Here is an 18,422-nt window from a genome sequence, read left to right as displayed (position 1 = left end):
CGACTAACCATAAACTGCGGAGCGCGTGGCATAGGATAGGACTATCCTATCACCGCAACAAGAAGCTTGGCGCAGTCGTGTAGGGGGGAAGTAGCCTCGTCACCACTGCGGCCTCGCTGTTGTCTTATCAGTGGGGCGGGGGAACCCCGGGGCGGCCCCGGGTCTAGCGGTGGTGGCCGACCGCCCTTCCTTCCTCCGTCCCTCTCACCCTTCCCCCCCCCCCCCCCCCCCCCCCCCCGCCGCCGCCGCCGCCACAGCCGAAGTAGGTTAGTGTGCTGTCGTCGCGGAGAAAGGGCTGCGGGTCACGTGGTCGGCGCGCTATAAGAAGCCGTTTCCCGGCGGGCGGTCGCGCATCTGCGAGCAGCTCTTCTGCGGTGTCCAGCGAGGGAGAGGCAGCCATGCCGAGCATCAGCCTGGGAAGCCACCGGTCGGTCGCCGGGGTCACTGGCACCCATCGGGGTCAGTGCGCCGCGTGGCCGATGCTCCTGGTGGTGGTGGTTCTCCTGGCGGGCTCCTGGGCGGCTCCGACCACGGTGAGTGCTTCTTGCCGTCCGCGCAGTGTGTGTGCAGGCAGGCATTCGTGTCCCCCTCTTGGCGGAAACAATGATTGACTAGCGCCCAGAGACGGGGCCGTTCGAATGCGGTGAACAGCGGGTCACGCGCACGTTTTGGGGTCGCAGCCTTCGCTGTGATTGACGCGTTGTCTCCGTGGCATCCTTATGGCATCGATAAATCGGGTCTAGTCGTCGGAGCCGCCCTCGCCGGCACATTCCTGGGCAGTCGGAGATGGAGGACACAATGCTGCAGCCCTTGCGCGCTCCTCTCGCCTAGCCTAGTGGCCGAGAACGTCATCTTTCGAAAGGAAACACCCAGGCATTGGCGAGCTACGCGTCGTGTGGACCTCATTCACAGAGGTAGCGAGGACGTCATCGCTAGGCTATGCTCGCTAAGAGAACATTTCTGAAGGTACCAGTTGAAAAACTTTGTCAGCATTCTGGACAGCCGATGAAAGGCGAGTACTTGCATAAGAGCTGCAGCTATAGTTCATATGACCGGTATACCTTCTCCTTAACTTGTTGCATCGATGTTTCTTAAACCGTGACCGCGGCAATCTGATTTTGACTGACAGATATGCACCGACGAGGTTTCAGAATGGGCATCCAGCTATGTGGTCAACTTTTTCTCTGAGTTTTCCTCGACCTTTGTCGTGGAATAATGCACTTATTGCAATGCCATTAACACCGATATGAGTGCTCCTCTTTGGCAAATAAAGTCGGCATAAGGTATTTCATACTGCAGCAATATCCTTCGGACGCTTAAGCTGATTACCTGCGCTGTTAGGACAAGGGCAGACACATTTAAAGAAGAGAATCGTCATCGTACATGCTAACAGACACGAAAAGCATGAAAGTACAACTACCGTCCAGAAATCAGGGTCAGTGGAAATGCACAAACGGGGCCTCCAATGCGCTAGCGGCCTCGCAGAAAGAACTGCGGAGCTCACTCTGGTCGCGTCGTCTCCGCGTTGCCGGTCTCACGGCATAAAGCTCAAACATTTATTCTGGCTCCCCAAATGACAATAAGAACATCCGCCCTCTCTTCCATGCGCTGTGCCTCTTTCTTGTCGTGTTGGTGTTGACCCAGCAGCCGAGAGAATCCATTCTCTCCACTCGGTTGTCCGGGAGGGACTTCGAGACGCAGACTCACATCTAGGCGCACAAAAAGCGGTCCCCGCTCGCTAGTAACGCCTGCTTATTATTTTTTTCCCTTTTCCAGTTTATCAATGCTGTGCACGTGAGCAGTATGAGAGGGTACATTGTTTTGAGCTTTATATATTGATTACTTCATGACTGCGATAACAGGCGTTCTTTTTTTCTAACCAATATCAATTCAAATGTTTATTTTCTTGCTGTAAATAAATACTTGAAACGCCAGCGGAGGAAGCTGTTTAAGGGCAACGATTCATTCGCTGGCCCAGTCTTTCTCACAGCAGCGGAGATTATACATGAAACGATGGCCCACAAAAAAACGCGCGAAACATATAATCAAACAGAACGAAAATCCGTCCGATACATGTAGCGCCTAGCCGGAAGAAGTGCGAACGTGTACCTTTCCCGAAAAAACTTCTCTTCTAGTAAAACTTTTCCTTCGCCGGTGCGTTCCCTTTAGCGCTTTTTTCTTCTATGCATTTCAACCTACTTTCCGCTCCAGGGCCCTTTGTTTTCCGGCTTTACTTTTTGCCGACATTCAGCGCGCACAAATCGGGCGATACTTTTCCACCTCAAATTCAGGCGAAAGTCGGGTTGTTCGTTACAAATTTCCGTACTTCGCGTTTTTCTGGGTCACTTTTTGAGCGCAAAAGACAGTTTACTATAACCATTCGTTTTTCTCCAAGGCCTTAAATGCACTATTTTTGATCATTGTTTCAGAAACAGCATAGAAATCGCAGGTTCCCCGAAAGAACTCTTTACCAATGAAGGCTTTTTTTTTTGCTAATCAATTACAAATATTTCGTCGAGTACAATACTGGTCTCCTACAAATACAACCCGCGTATGAGTAAGACGGCGGCCTGCCTTTTCTTGCACAGTCCGAAGACATTCAGCATCATGGCGACGCGCAAGGTTCTTGGATAATGGTGTCGTAAGCGTTGATCGTGCTTCATACAATGACTCCGTTGGATCGGCAGCCATACTTTGGTTTTTGAGCTTCTAACTCGCCCTTTTCGAACTTACCTTCAAATTCATCAGCCTCATGAAAACGAGCGTTAAGAGAGGTTCAAGATGCTTACTTGACCGAAGGAACCCCTTTGGAATAAGCGTTGTATATCCACTAACTCTGTCGGCGTGTCTTGAGCTTTGTGAATAGGAAAACCAACATAATTTAAAAGGCTCATCTTTGGGAAGAGATCGGGTTTAACTAGTGTTTTAAGAAATAAGTACGCGATGCAAGCATCGGGTAATACAGTGTTTTACTCGAAAACGAGGGAACCTATTTACATGTCATGCATCACTTGGATGCAACGATATGAGCATGCGTGTATATGTATAATATTGTTTTGATAGGTATACCTACAGGACTGAATGCAGCCCATTTCACAACAGTTGCCTACCAGAACAAAGACCAGTCGCAGCCACAACCCTTTCTTCCGGTGATTGTGGTCAATAATGTATAATTTTAAGCTGTAATTCTGGTAGGTGTCGTGGATTAAGTGTCTCAGATATAAAGTTCAATTATCCAGAAGTCATTCTCAAATTTAGTGCAGATCCTGAAGAACCCACGATGACCTAGTTGCTTGTTCATCACCATTAAAGCAGCGCAAACCTCACGAAGGACGCAACAAGCGAAGACGAGGCAGAGGTGCAGAGTGGAGGAATGACCAGAAAATTCGGAACTTGCGCAGAATGTTCCTTTCCTCACATATTGTTCACGACTCTAGGTTTTCATCATCGCAACGCGGTTAATCTACCGATACAGACCAACTTTGCTTTTGCCTTCGGATTGTTTTTAAGCAGAGTGCTGCTACAGACAGCGCCGGGCGTGTACTGCACTGTGTGCAGTGCTGCGTTGTCCGCATTGCCGCGAGTCTCGGGGCCGACCTGCGCGATAGCGGCCGCGCTGCACCACGAGGCAAGGCCTGTCTCCTCCAGGCAGAGGCTGGTGACTGATATCAGCTGCGCGTTCGCTCCACTGCCGAGCACTTCCTTCGAAAATGCACAAAATAAGCAGGGCGGTCAGTGAACGAATAAAGGGGATCATTGAGCGCGTGTTTTGGCATTTTACACTCGTGCCCTATGCACGGTTCCTACAGAAAAAAATATGCTGCGTTGAACTACTGCTGAAGCTGGTTAGAGAGCGAAAGCTGTGGTGTATCTGGTAAGCAGACGCGGCTTGTCGTCTGTCAACGTTGAGTGCGTTCCGCCCACTAGATAGGAAGCCACCCTGGCAGGTGGCAGTTAAATAATGGTTGGTCACCCAATGAACGCTGCGGCATATTTCTGCACTGTCGCTTGTCCGGCTCAACGTTGTAAGCGCTAATGCATGCAGCCCACCTCTCTCTCTCACACCACCCCACGTACCTGAAAGCGCGATTGAGGCGTCCACTGACCCAGGACGCCAGTTATGCTCCCTTCCTTTCTTCATACTCATTGGAGTCTAGAACGTTGTCAACACCAACGCCAATCAACACAATGAACGTCGACGGCCGATAGAAAGACAGACGAGCACCTCGGTTTCGGAGGCGGCGGCTGAGTGGCGTTATAGCTGTCGCGTGGGTTCCCCTAGGTTCAGGGTCCAACTCGCGCACACCGCGAAGAAGCTACGGAGCAGTGTAGTAAATCATTCGCTTTAAAGCATACAGGCCGACGTCTCTGCTATGCGTGATGGTTGTTTTTTCCGCGGTCGCTGCGCCCTCGATCCGACATAGCATTTACGCGAAACAGCCCCGTACTGAGTGGACGCGTGCGGTGGGAGGCCGCAACGAACTTTGACGTGCATTCGCACTCGCAACTCGCTCCTCAACATTTCACTCAGGAGAGGGCTCACAGTTCACTTCAGCCAGCCTCGTTGAGAACGAGAGCTGTCGGTCTTAGCAAGGAGCAGCGTTAGTCGCAGTGACTGCGGTCTCCTGACCACAATGGATCGGCTCCGTAGTTGTGGTGACGCGCTTTGGTCCGCGCAGCCGGAGCCGGGCCCGACTGTGACCGAGGCTGCTGGGAACGCAACGGTGGTGGCCGAGGCGCTCAACAGCAGCAGCAACGGCGGCGAGGCGGGCTTCTCGTGCGAGGGGCGCATCTTCGGCTACTACGGGGACCCGAGCAACTGCTCGCTCTTCCACTACTGCGAGCCGTTCGCCGACCCGGAGAACAACCAGTTCGTGCTGCACGCCGCCTACCTGTGCCCGAACGAGACCGTCTTCAACCAGCTCAGCTTGACGTGCGCCTACGCACACGAGGCGCTGCCCTGCCGCCGCGCGCCAGAGTACTACTACATCAACTCGCACGTGGTCCCCGCCGACAGCGGAGCGGCCCAGGAGACGCAGGTGAGGTCACTCTCCAAGTTCATGCTCACACGGACGATGGCCGCGCTGTTCCGCGACTGCAGGCTTTAATTGGCAGTACAGTATTTACTGGCGCAAGCATCGACGACAATCTTCTACGCCGATGACGATGGCTCTCCACGGTCCAACTCGCAGCTACCCAAAACTATGCCAACTACACTAGGAGCGTTATCATAATGATACCTCGGCAGACACGAAAAGAGGAAACAAACTGTTCGAATCATTAGCGTCGCTCTAGGACAACGCGGCGAGTTATGGAAAGAAAAATTATAGGTGTACCGTTGAGAGACCGGAAGCGGGCAGAATGGCTGAGGGAACAGAAGCTGGTTCATGGCAGTTCATATAATGCGAAAGCAAGACAACCGCTGGTCCTTGGGCAGCGGAGTGGATTCCAAGAGAATGTAAGCGTAGCAGGGGGCGGCAGAAGGTTAGGTGGGCGGATGAGATCAAGAAGTTTGTAGGCATATGGTAGGCGCAGCTGGCAAACGACGGGGTTAATTGGAGAGACATGGGAGAGGCCTTTTCCCTGCAGTGGGTGTATTCAGTCTTACGATGATGATGATGATTAAGAGATCTGTGCCGTAGAACAACCTTACGCATTAAAGAAGTTGATGGTTGAAAAGAGCGAAAAGAACAAAATCCATGAAATCATGAAATTGTCGAATATGCCCAACGAAACCACTGAAACATTGAAGCAGTATTGTATTAAAGCTTTAATACTGCCAAGAATATATAAAACCTCTAGTACTTCCTTTCCATCCACCAAATCCTTCCTTCTTAAATCCGATTTTCTCATCAATAAATGCGTCTTCTTAAACGAACAATCATCAACACAGCAAAAAATAGCCGTGCGGTATTATTCGCACGAGCTTTTGGAATTGTATAATCTCATGTCATGTGCAGCACTGTGACGCCCGCTCCCCTTCTCTGATGCCTTGGTGCTGCGGGGTAAAGGGTCACTGCAAAACAAATAACTAAAGCTGAATCAAGTTGTCCCTCAAAGGCGGCAGTCTCGATGGATGTGACTCGAGCCCGACGAGAGCAACATGCCTCAGGAGGAGATCACCCTTCTTCCGCCTCAGATAGCATCCAAGTGTGCGGATTTAAGTGTGCGGATGTATCTTATCGCGGAAGGGGAGTACTTTTATATTTGCTTGGTGTGAGCAACCATCTCGATTTAAATGCGACCCGCCGCGGTGGCTCACCGGCTTTGGCTGCGCATATTAAGGTCGCTGGCCCGAGTCCTTGCTTTTCGGGGGAGGCTTCGATGCGCGTCAAGGCGTACTGCATTAATCCGGGGCCCTCCGCTACGGCATAGCCCATGCGCACTTTCGGGACGTTAAGCACCAACATTCAAAGAAATAAAGAAAGGAAGAAAAGGCAGGGAGTGCTACGCTTTGTCGCTCGTCGCGTAAATTTCCGGTGAAAGGCGGTTTACTGCGAGCCGTTCTGTGCCGCTTTGCTGACACAGCGCAGATCAGCTGCGATAAAAACCTATGCTGTGGCAACACACCTGTTACCATAGCATGGTTCGCACTCGGCGTCCTGTGTGGACTCACCCGGTGATGCACAACAGTACGATTCGAAAGAACGCGAAAAGGCCCACTAGTGCTGCGCCTAACTCGCGTTTATGAGAAAAGCGACAAACTGGTCACTTATTCGATTTTTATGGGTAAGACAAAACCACTGGGAGTTCAATGGGCCGTCGGTTCGGGGTCCGTGTGCAGGAAGTTGTGTGCGCTCTGTTGGCTGCGTCGTTTCAGTCCAGCCGCCATCGCGACCAGCCTTCCTTCGCAACTGCTCCACTTGGGCGGCGGTCCAGTTCGCGTCTGTACCCGAGACATGGGGCATGCATGCAGGTTGTGCAGACCGCGGTATACGCAGTGCCCTAGCAGCGCCGAATTTCTTCGCCCCCCCCCCCCCCCGTCACTGATCTGAAGAAGCTCAAGGTGGGAATTTATGAAGGTGGACTTGTTCAGCGAGTGTTCGCTTCTAGTAAGTGTAAAAAACATTGTGCCTTAGATTGGAGCCGATAAATGTTCACACAATACTTCACGGGCCCAAAATGACTAAAAACTAGTTTAGAGAGACGGCAGTTGAACGGAAGAGTGCGAAAAACAGACACCTATTCCACGAAAAAGACCATGATAGCCCAGCTGACGACATGAGCTTCCAGTACAACTTTTCGGGATGCACAAGTACACGTTTACTTTGAATGGCTAGACAGCAGCATCCACAGAAGAAATAACACTGGTGGCTCCAACAGACTCGACGGCAAACGTTGGAAAGGTAAAGTGCCTGGCTAGAAAAGAATCATCTAGGTGCCGGAGGTCGTCGTTGTTGTCGTGCATTATGAGAACAGACGCACCGTCGGAATTCGGTAACCACCTAAAACACACTTGAAGCGGCTTTTTCCAATCACACCACTCTCCCGAAGGCAGCCGTCCATGCCGTATTTATTAGAGGCCAAAATCTCTACTGCTGGCACATTGTTTCTGCAGCGGATTGTGAAAACCAACAATTAAAGAAAACTGAAAATTTCGGTTCTTAAAATTCTCTGTCCAACACTTGAAAATTCCCTCCCCACCAAATTTTGCTCCTAAAAGTACCTGAAGGGAAGCTTATTCTCTGAATTGGGTAATCAGTCCGCGGAAGGCTCCTCCATACGCGCTGGCTTTAGCGGGACTTTCTGCTCGTTTGCCGTCAGCGGCTTCGGCTGTGGCAGTCGGCTGCGTGAAAGAGGGACGCCACTTTCGACCGCTCGCTGCCGCCAAACTACTTCGGTTCCATTCGCAGCCTCGTTTGAGATGCGTTGCAGGGCGTTCGGCTGCAGCTAAGGCTGTTGCGCTCTCCATCCAGGTTCGCACTGACACCAGTTTCTCCGACAGGGTGGTGCTGTGTGGCTTACACGGTTACGTCGCGTAAAGCAACTTCTTGACAGTCTTTGCGGCGAACATCATGTTTGCTGTCGGATCTCTGACTTTCATCTTCGCTTGCCTTTCGGAGTATGCGCTCACATGTCGTGGAAAGCACAACAGCATGCCCGAAGGCTCAGAGGTGACGAATGCAATCTCAAGGAACCTGCGGTAGAAGTTCATAGAAAACGGTGGGGTGATTAAGAGCTGGGCACTAACCCAAGACACAATTCCATATGCAAAGCTCCTATTACCTAAAGGTCAATGGCATTTTCATTCTCAAATGTTGTATTTCTACTTTGTACTTTCTAAATTCCAAAGATCGCTTAAAGGAGTTAAGATACTAAATTTTTTGTTGTGTGGTCTTGCTCTGAAATAATCTGCACAGCGTAAAAAAATATAGATCACCACATTAAATTCTTCCGCGCTGAATAAATACGTTGTAATTATTTTTTTTTACTCTTTCGTTTCAGTTTCGGCTTCAGTTGCCAGGCTATGGTGGTAACGTCGGAAGTTAATATGAGATCCCGTTAGACATGCAAAAACGGCAAATTACCTGTGGTTTGTCCTCTAAATTCATTCATTTCTTACTCAACCTCTCTAGATGCCGGAATGGAAGCGAGTGAAAAAAGAACGATTATATTGCAGTTTCTGTATGCCACAAATGGTCTGGTGGTCGATTTTTTGTTATTTATTTATTGACGCTGTCAGCCCTGTATGGGACTTCTACAGGAGTAGAGAAAAAAAAGAAAAGTGGATAACAAGCTGCACATCCTAATTCAGGTACTTGTAATAATAATAAACCAGGTGTTCATAACACTTGTGATCATAAACAAAATATTTGAACTTAGCACAAGAATAAATTAAAAGATTAAATAGCATGTATACAACGCTGAAAGCACTTTCAAATGAAAGAAACTCATTGGCTGGGAAAAAAAATTGGCAGTGGCATAGCTCGGCTAATCATGATATGCGCAGCGAGAGGTATATTTCCCTGAATGAGCTTGTTGTGGTCAATGTGCGTTTAGCAATGAGAGACATTTAGTATACGCATCTTTTATTCATTTTGCTTGAGAGAGACGAAGACTGCCCTATGATATGTGAAGTAGCATGCACCGGTCTCAATTTTGTCTATCAGAATTTCGATTTGGTAGAGTCTCTTTGGTATACAACGTCTATAGTAGTTCCCCACTGTGTAGTCTGGACGTGAGGGTCCGAAGCTAAACTCAACCTTTTCTTTCATTCAGTGACTAAGAGAGTCCTGTTTTCTGTTGAAATCACACAAAGGCACACATGACTGTGAAACCATACCATACGTGGTATACACGTGGCAACCACATCAATCGTCTGCTTGACAGATGTTCCCGGTGCCACGTAGACTCCTATGATGATAATGCCGCCTTCCAGAAGCCGAACACAGCAGGCTTCACCATTATACCCCGCGATCGAAGGAAGATGTCTGACAGCATAGATACCTTGTTTCACAAAAACACAGACTCCAGCGTTGTTATTTCGTTCAAGCCAACTGCCAGGCGACATCCTCAGGATCGGAAGAGTTAATCTTCTCTTGTCCATACCGCCGTTTAGCAGCGGCTGGCCTCTCCTTCCCTGCATGCATGTCAAACGTTGCGATACAGACGCCCGCTACATCTCCGCCTCTTATACACAATGCTGCGCATGCGACGCGCGGTTCGGGTGATAGAGCGGCGGGCGGCGAGGCGGCGATGAAGAACGCGGCGCAGCTGTGGGGTCTCTGGTTACCATGGTATCGGCGCATGCGCACAGTTGCTCATCCGCGTGAAGTCACGCTCGGCTCCGACGGTGGAGTGGGCGCTGCACCTTGCTCCTCTCCGGTTGCTGTGGTAACGGCGCATGCGCAAAACTCTCCCATGCACCGTGAAATGCTCAACTGGTAGCCCAGTGTAGCTCTCGCTACAAAACAAGACTGTCCGTTGTGCTTCTCTTCAATTTTGCGACAGACGTGCTTTGTACAGCAGTGTCAGGTAGAGAATTCCACGTATTACTCGCTCTTGGAAAAAAAAACTGCACTGAAAACAAAGAGTGCGAAAAGCTGGAGCTGGAATAAACATATAATGACTATGCTGTGATGGCTCGTTAGAAGGAATTTTAAAAAATTGCTCTCTGCCATTATTAATTTGGTTATGGATAATTAGGTACAACTATTTTAGCCGATAGTTTTTTTCGCGACGTCAGAACAGTCTCTAGACTGCTGAAGCCAAAACTGTATGCATGAATCAATTTCATTATACATATTCTTTATTCCAAGTATGAACTCGAGGGCAAAAAGCCTGACGCGGGCGCCTGATGCACGTGACATATAACGTTTATAGATACTGTTATAACATGCAATTTCGCACGTGTAGATACAAGTTTCCATATACTTCTTAAGATGAATGAAATAAAAAAGGAAATATATATCAGGGACAATCAACGCTTTCAAGAAAGCAGATTTCTGAGGCTTCTTTAGGCAGCATTTTTATTAAATTTTTCGTAAATAAGCGCTCATTTGTCTATATATTGCCACCTGGTGTTCTCAGGTGGCGCTGAAGTGTCTTCGAAGACGTTGAAGTGTCTCGCGCTGGCTGGCTGGCTGGCTGCTTGCTGTATTCTGCTGGTTAGCGACCTGTCTCCCTGTTTTCCGTTACAATATTGATCAGATCACTTATTTACGTGCTTGAAATTACAAGAAAAATTTCCTTGTACAATTTAGTCTGGCAACCATGATTTGCTGTTATTCTGGGTGCCCTGGTATAAAAGTATGTTAGTTTGCATATTTTGTTATTCAGTGTGCACGATGTGTGAAAGTGTTTCTTTGTAGAATAAGTGGTGAGCATGAGTGGCAAGCGGCAGCGCATTCAGTTCATAAATAATTAACATCTCTATCCTCCCAAGTATGGAACCGAGGTCTCAAAGTTAAAAAAAATGTGAGCAATACCTCTTATTCCTCTTTTTTTGTAATAAAAATATACCGCTTTCCGCTTAGCTTCCGATGAGCTATCCCAGACTAGTAGGCACCATTGGGGAAGGGACTGCACAAGTGCAAAGTAATGTTTTTTAACCACACCGGTGGCATGGAACATATTTTTTTATGGACGCCCATAGTGCATGCGACATTTATTCGCACAAAGTTAACGCGCCCATTCCACAGCACATGTTTGTTAAATATTATTACGAGAAAAAGTGTCGACTCAGCACGCCGGATAAAGATATTTCTAATTTTTTTTTCACATCTTTTGTTGATATTTAATCCCAAGTTGGAATTTAACCGTGGGGTTGTTCAGCCACTGACTGCAGTTTTTAGCTATAATTTGAATATGTTGCCCTTAAGAAGAAAGAAAACTTCATTATTATCGTCACGATCAAGTACAATTTCAGGGTGTTCGGAATATTGATGCCATAATTATGTAACCGGAAATAGGTGGTCCCAGAATGGAGCCGTATTGGCACGCTTTCATGTACGTTTCCTATCGTATTGCGAAGGAATGTCATTAAAAATGCTACAATGCTTCATCAACATCAGCAGCAGCAGCCTGAGTACGCCCATTGCAAGGCAAAGGTCCTATCTCTCCAATTAAGCCGGCCCTGTGGCAGCTGGAGCCAATCTCTCCCCGAAATACTTCTTAATCTCATCCGCGCACCTAACTAGTTCGAGTGCATTTCCGCATATTCTGTAGTATTGATGTTCGTTATGCAATGTTAGGCAGTTTGCCTTGGGGAATTTCACGCGGTGATTTATGTTCGCTAAGGTAAATCTGCAATAGACAAAGTGTTGGTTGCACTGCCGTTCGCGTGTTTGAACTTGAGTTCGCCTCTTCCACAGCGTGCCCTCTCTGGATGTGGTGGGTGGACGCTTCTGGAGGGTGGATTGTGGGTGGTAAAGTGGGAGGAGTAGGTTTGTTGAACGGAGCTGTATTTTGAAGCGAAAGCTTCACTCTCCGAGCTGCAGCCTTCCAGGTAAACAAGGTCTTATCTTGACCTTGAGCCAGGCTTCACGCGCCTGACGTCATACCACTTGACTGGCCACTGCTGTAGCCGAGCTCCGCCTAGGCCGCGCCGCTGCGCCGGGCCTCCTCCATACCACGTGACATGGACGCCTGAGTAGTCGAGTATAGCGCGCGTATCTCCGCGCTCGCTTGAGTCGCAGTCTCGACTTGAGTTGGGCCTCGACTCTGCCGAGTGATCGTGGCCGGTCTTTCGCACGTCTCATTCGGTACAACATCCGGTGGAGCGCTGAGCCTTCACACAGAAATCGACGCACAGACCGCGGTGGTTCGCCGAAATAAGATCAACCCTGTTTCGAACATCCATCCGTCTTTTGATGTACGAGAGCGCCTTTCGCAGTCATGCCCGGCGTCGGATGAGCGCAGAAGCGCCTCTTGGGGCTCTCGGTCTCGACGTTGCTTGCGTAGCCCGCTCCCCCAGGGAGCCATCTGCGGCGGAGGTTGGCCTTGAGCTTCGCGAGGTGTCTTAAGGGGCTTCGGATTCAGAGTGTTGCCTGCAACCTTGTCGATCCGTGTCGCGTCTCGCTGCCACGTCCAGGGGGCCGTGGATGGCAGACCAGCGCCATACACTAGCTGCCGAACTCCGCGGCTCTCAGGAAACCCTTCAGGTGCTCCAGGCATTTTGGTGCAGAGTACTGGAAGTGAAATTGTGCGCATCTTCTTGAGTGCCGGGGTCTCCTCAGATCCCGGACTGTGCGCGTGAGATGTTCCCCCGCTGTTGTGCGTGGCAGAAAACGAACAAGATACAACCACCGCCACATAAAAAAGCTGCCCCGAAAAACTGCGTTGCAGAGATCAAGCCCACTGGTAATGATTTTATCCAGGCCATCCTCTCGCTGTGCAGCGTTCGAAGCCAACGCAGAGAGAACCAACAGGGGGCTTCGGCGGAGTGGAATCGCAATATGTGTTCGGGTCCTGTGCGATGTCATAGTACGTTAAATATCCCCAGCTGATGAAAATTATTCCCCCTTTGTCTGTTCCTCCTTCAAGTCTCCCTCTCTCCTTTCCGCGCCACATGGTCCTTTAAGCAGAGAGACTGCGCATTTCCTTCACTTAAAAGTAATGAGCAATTTTTAGCGAGCTTTCGCTGACTAATGGTCGCTGACGACGGCGGGAAGGCGCCTCGCTCGCATACGTGTGGGCGTCTCTTCGGGCAACCCCTGGTCAGAGGCTCTGCAGCGTTTGCGTGAGAAGCCTGGACTCCATTTTTCGCTCACTTTTTTAACTGCACCGGTAGCAGTTTATTCTAGGTTGGCTGTTTCCGTTCCTTCCTGACTGATGCCCATGCTTTTTCGCTCGTGCACGAGGCACTCGTGTCCACACAGCACATCCAGAGACCGCACTCTGCGAGGAGGAGGTATTTAACACGCGAAAGGAACAACGACAGCCGCTCCAAGTACTCCGTTCAAGCTCGAAAAACATCGGATAAATGTTCTCAACCCCCAGGACCTGATCGTTTATGCTCCATTTCCTTCACTTTACAATTATATATACCTGGCAGATGCATTAGGAATACCACGAACAGAAAATAATAAATTTAGCGACAATTTAGGCTTATTACATCAAAACCTAGCTCCCCATCATCATCAGACTGACTACGCCCACCGCAAGGCAAAGGCCTCTCCCATGTCTCCCCAATTAACGGTGTTCATTGCCAGATGGTGTGTGTGTGTGGGGGGGGGGGGGGGACTTTTTAATGCTCAAAAAGATAGTTTGGGAGTCAAATACCCCGGCACATGGTCGCGTATCCTTAGTCCGGGACACCGCATGACGGCATTACATGCCCTGCCCAAGCCTGCTTGCTCAAATTGCAAGGAAGATTTCGCGGATACAGTTATTATGTAAGAAAATTCAAAACTTCTCTATCACCTGGCAACGCAGCTTTAAGAACACTGACACTGCGGGCTGTTTTTCCGCTGGAGTTAACTTTTGCATCAATTTCTCTGTATGAAGACATTTCTGGTAGCTGGTTCCTTGCAGTAAGGAAAAAGATCGTTTAGTAGTTATGTTAGTGACTGGTGTAGTTCTGCGAACAGAAGTAAAGATTACGGTTCTTTAGGCATTGATGGCATAAGAAGCGGTACCTCTCATTTTGAGTTGCGGTAGCGGAGAGCGACGGATATATTCCCGGCGCTTAGCTTTGCTCAGCATGCTCTTAAATGCAAGTAGGCGAGGTTGTTGAATTCGCACTCCGCCCAAATGCGGTCGGGGGAGGAGGCTTCAGGCGCAGAGAGTGGCGATTGCTGGACAGCCACCGCGGCGGGCGTCGCTCAGCTGCAACGGATTCTTTCCACTCTGGTGCGCGAAAGAAAACTATTTATCGCGCTTTCCCCATTCGCGCAGGCTGGCAGGCTGGCGCTGGCTGTTTCGTTGCCGTTTCTTTCCAATGGGACAAAAAGTCTCGCAGACGTCGCCTGGTGTCGATGCGGGACAGTGCACTGAAAGAGCAACCAGAAACCAGACACGGGGTCTGCAGTGGCCTCTGCAGAGCGCACACCTCAGGGAACTGCCTGCCTGTTGGGCGCAGACGTGCGGCACTTGACCCAGCCGCCACACGCTGCGCTTCCTCGTGCCGCAAACGGGTTCGCACGCGGAAAGCGGGCCGCCTATTTCGAGGTTGGCCGACGGGGAAACCAGTTCCCGGGAGGGGCGCCCCTGGAGGAAAAACAAACAGTCCGTCACGCTTTCACCGCTCGTCTTCCTTCCACTGGGGGCGACCACCGCGGTTCAGGAAATTTCTCCTGGAAACAAGGGCGAATCATTACGCCTTCTTCGATGCCAGTAACGAGGGCTGGCTCTTTCCGCGAAGCCATTTGGTCCATGCACGGAAGAGTTGTCAGGCTCGCTGAGCACCGGTCCACTTCCAACGATGAACCAACGCGTTCATGTGCCGACAAGCGCGCTCTGCCTTTTGTCCTGTGCAGTTCCCTAGCGGTAGCGCGTACAATCCATCAACCCGAACTGCCGGCTTGCGATTCATGTGGCGCGAATGTGGGCTACGATTTGTTAAGCGCTTTGCGTTGACGAACTGACTTTACCCTGGCATGGTGGTTCCTATCTGCCGCCGTTCCGTGTGACTTGCTCCACGCTCCTCCGATGGAGCTTCTTTTCCCCATTTTTTTTGGTTGCGGTTGGGCACTTTTCGGTGGCCAACCGCACGCGTGCTCTTGCGTACTCGCACACGAATGAAAGTTGAGGAAGGCGACAATATCTACAGGCAGTTTCATACGCGAGGGTCGCAATCCCGCTCGATGCCCCATGTATGACGAATTTGTTTCGTTCTTCCGCTCTCTTCACAGACAAATGTCGCCGCATGCGTGGCCCTTATGCTGCCGCTTTGAAACATAACTTTAGGTGAAAAAATACCCAACCTGGCGACACGCGGCGTCAGCTCGCTTCGAAGCACCCTTCCACTGATGTCCGGCTCGAGCTTGCCGGAGCTGTTCCAGATGCACTTCGCAGGTCGGTCACCTTTGGAAGCGCAGCAGCGACACCGGCAATAAGGAGACTTTTCACCCGTCCGCCTCGAGCGCACAGATGTTTCCTGACCTTTTTGGGCAGGCCAGTCGGCCGCACATCCTCCGAGAACTGACAGCTCGTCATTGTCACCGCCCCATTAATTCAGAGTCGCTACACCCCGGCCGGCTTGACGGCGTGCCCGTTGCCGATGCTCTCAAGTTGGCTACACAGTTTATTAGGGCTATCACCAAATAAAACCCAGGCTACGCACCGCGTCCGCGCGGTGCATGGATGGGCCCTGGTCTTCGGTGAAACTCGTCACCGACTGCTCTTCCCCTTTCAGCCTTCGGCATGCACTCGCTGTCCACTTGTCGGCCCCCACTGAAGCGGCGGACGGCTGAGTTCGCGGACGGCTCGCTCATGAGAGACAATGACGCCTCCTTGAACCTAATGAAGACCCATTTCTCCGGCTGACGGAGACGCTGCTGAAAAATGAAATGGTTTTTCAGCAGCGCAGGGGACAAAGGACGTGACAAGTGCACAGACACGGCGCTGACTTGTCACGTCCTTTGTCCTCTGCGCTGCTGAAAAACCATGTCACACCAGCTTGCCCAAGGTTCTCAAGTATCTGAAAAATGAAACTTTACACGAGGCAGGTCGCAAGAGCGCAGGCACGCATTCCTTCGGGAAGAAGTCGAACCGCGGCTGGAGGATTTAGTGCAGCCAATATAAAGGGTAACCTGCCCGCCAGGTATCCGGGCCGCCCGCGCCATTAAGGACGACCCCGAACAATGGCGGCGACCATTACCTATGTGGAACGCAAGAAGAAGGCCGCAGTCGGGTCAGCGCTCTCTCGGCCATGCATTCACTTTCGCCCCGCGGAAACAAGCTACAGAGCACGTGCCTAAGTTCTCGACGGAGCCCCCATCCGGCGCAGACATCCCAGTCGGTCCTATTCCCCGTGCTTGCAGGGGGCGCGGTGCGTCGTTGCCATTAGAGACATAGGCCCCACCACTAGGCTCCCCTTTGCGCCAGAGGGGCTGCACCAGCAGTACTTTCTCCATTCTAAACTGCTACCTTGCTCGCCTTACTCCCCGTGTGCTTAAGTGGGGTGCACTTTTTCTGGATGTGTTTGAGCTGCTGTTTAGATGTGGGGTGGCAGCCATACGACGTCCACCCGTCCTTAATATTTCCCTCTTGTGTGATTGGATTGTCGAAGGATATCTTGTGGCGATGTTAGCGCAAGTCGTGACCCGCGTGAAAAATAAATGCTGCCGGAATTTCTAGCAAGCCAGAGGAATATTAATTCAGCAGTGGAGAGCCTGCACATATCTCAAAGCAAAGTAGAAAGCAATCTTTTCTTTTCTGCTGCGCAGATTGATGGCACTGAAGGGATGGTATAAAATCTGCATGTCTTAGACACGCAGGTATGGAATCAGCAATATCGGAACTTCAGGGGCAGCTGTCTTCAGTTATAGACCAGATAGACGATTTAGAAAACAAAGGCATTTGAAGAACTTGGTCTTTTGCGGAATAGAGAAGGCTAGAGCGGCGCGTAGGCAGCAACTGGGAAAGAAAAATACTGACGGACTTTTTCAGGAAAAGCTGGGTTTAACCGAGAGTGGCGTCGAAAGATGCCATAGGCCGGATAAGAATGAAACAGACAAGGCGCAATACGTCGTTTCACAACTCTTCATTTTTTTTTCATGTAAATATTATGATCGTTTTATAAGCTGCAAATCGCCAGCTTATCAGTTGCTGAGAAACATTACATGAAAATTCGGGAAATAGACAAAACATCGTAGAAAAGTTATGAAGAAGAAAGAGGAAAGGTAGTCAAGGCAAAGCTATCTATGATAAGCTATGTGTTTATAGCGTCCTATTTGCATTGGACGAAACGAAAGATTTTTGCTTCTGACTCAAATACAGATCAAACTAACTCCGGACTAATAGACCTCGGACACTGAAAATACCAAATGTGAACAGTAGAGCTATTCTAAACAAGAGTGCCGAGCTGTAGGCTCTTGTGCTTTTACGCGACCTCGAAATAGCGGTTTTGACTGAGACTTGGCCTAACGACACAGTAAGGTTGACAGTGAAGCCGTTTCGACTGGCTACAGTTCGCACCGAAAAGAACTTGATGGAAGAAGTGAAGCTGCCAGAATACACTTTAAATCAGCCCTGCGAATTTTTCTCACGCCTGATATAGGCAGTGCAGAATGTATTTTACCGTTCTCGTAACTGAAAAAAATGTTAATGCGATCGCATGGCAGCTGTAGTCACACCGAAGCACCTCCGGCGGATGCAGGAAATTCCCTCATTGGTCGAAACAATGAGAAGACACACGGGTAACCACCAAAGACACCACCGGAGGAGCTGCAAGGCTGTGACAGCATTGACATCGGTGCCGAGGAGGAAACGCGTAGCATACGGCCGGATGAAGTGGCAGATTCGAACCTGTGGCGGCGCGAACAGATCACCTTCGCTGGCCACATTATTCGACTGCTGCGCCGCAGCCGCAACTGCCGCGTGGTTAAATGTCAGTCTCCCGCTCTGGACGTCATAGTCTTCATCAGCTTCCATCCGTGCGCAATGAATCCAGAACACATCGCTTTTGCGTTGTCCTCGCCTTAAGCGGCCTTATAATTTTCTGGACACTGACGTGAACCCCGGTACTCTGGTTATATTTTAATAAGGTTTAATTTGTCTAACGTTGACTGGTGATTTTTTTCATTCAAGTACCTGATCATCTTAAGCGAACCTATGTATGAATTTACTTTCCCTTACGAATTTTTGCTATTTGTGGAAGAAAGCACAGGAATTCAGGCTCATTCTCAGCTAATGGACGTTTGTGGACAGTCGTCCACAGCTACTGAGAAAGAACCACCACGGCTAGCGGGCTGGCGGAGCAGGACGCTTGCCGATTGTGTTCTGTCCTGCGGAAGCGTTTGAGATGACGCTTCAGACTT

The 18,422-nt window shown here is 50.1% G+C and overlaps 1 protein-coding gene across 1 annotated transcript in view; it reads left to right on the top strand.

The window, feature by feature from the left end:
* The first annotated feature begins 345 nt into the window (after positions 1–345).
* Positions 346–18,422, top strand: part of LOC144122193 (uncharacterized) — a 33,890-nt gene continuing 15,813 nt past the window's right edge. The window contains exons 1-2 of the mRNA XM_077655776.1: positions 346–533; positions 4,680–5,039. Coding sequence (XP_077511902.1) covers positions 399–533; positions 4,680–5,039 — 495 coding nt within the window. The 5' untranslated portion in view covers positions 346–398. The remainder of the gene's footprint in view (positions 534–4,679; positions 5,040–18,422) is intronic.

Source organism: Amblyomma americanum, chromosome 2 (assembly GCF_052857255.1).
Source record: "Amblyomma americanum isolate KBUSLIRL-KWMA chromosome 2, ASM5285725v1, whole genome shotgun sequence".
In the NCBI taxonomy this organism is placed as follows: Eukaryota; Metazoa; Arthropoda; class Arachnida; order Ixodida; family Ixodidae; genus Amblyomma; species Amblyomma americanum.
This window is presented reverse-complemented; position numbering and strand designations above follow the sequence as displayed.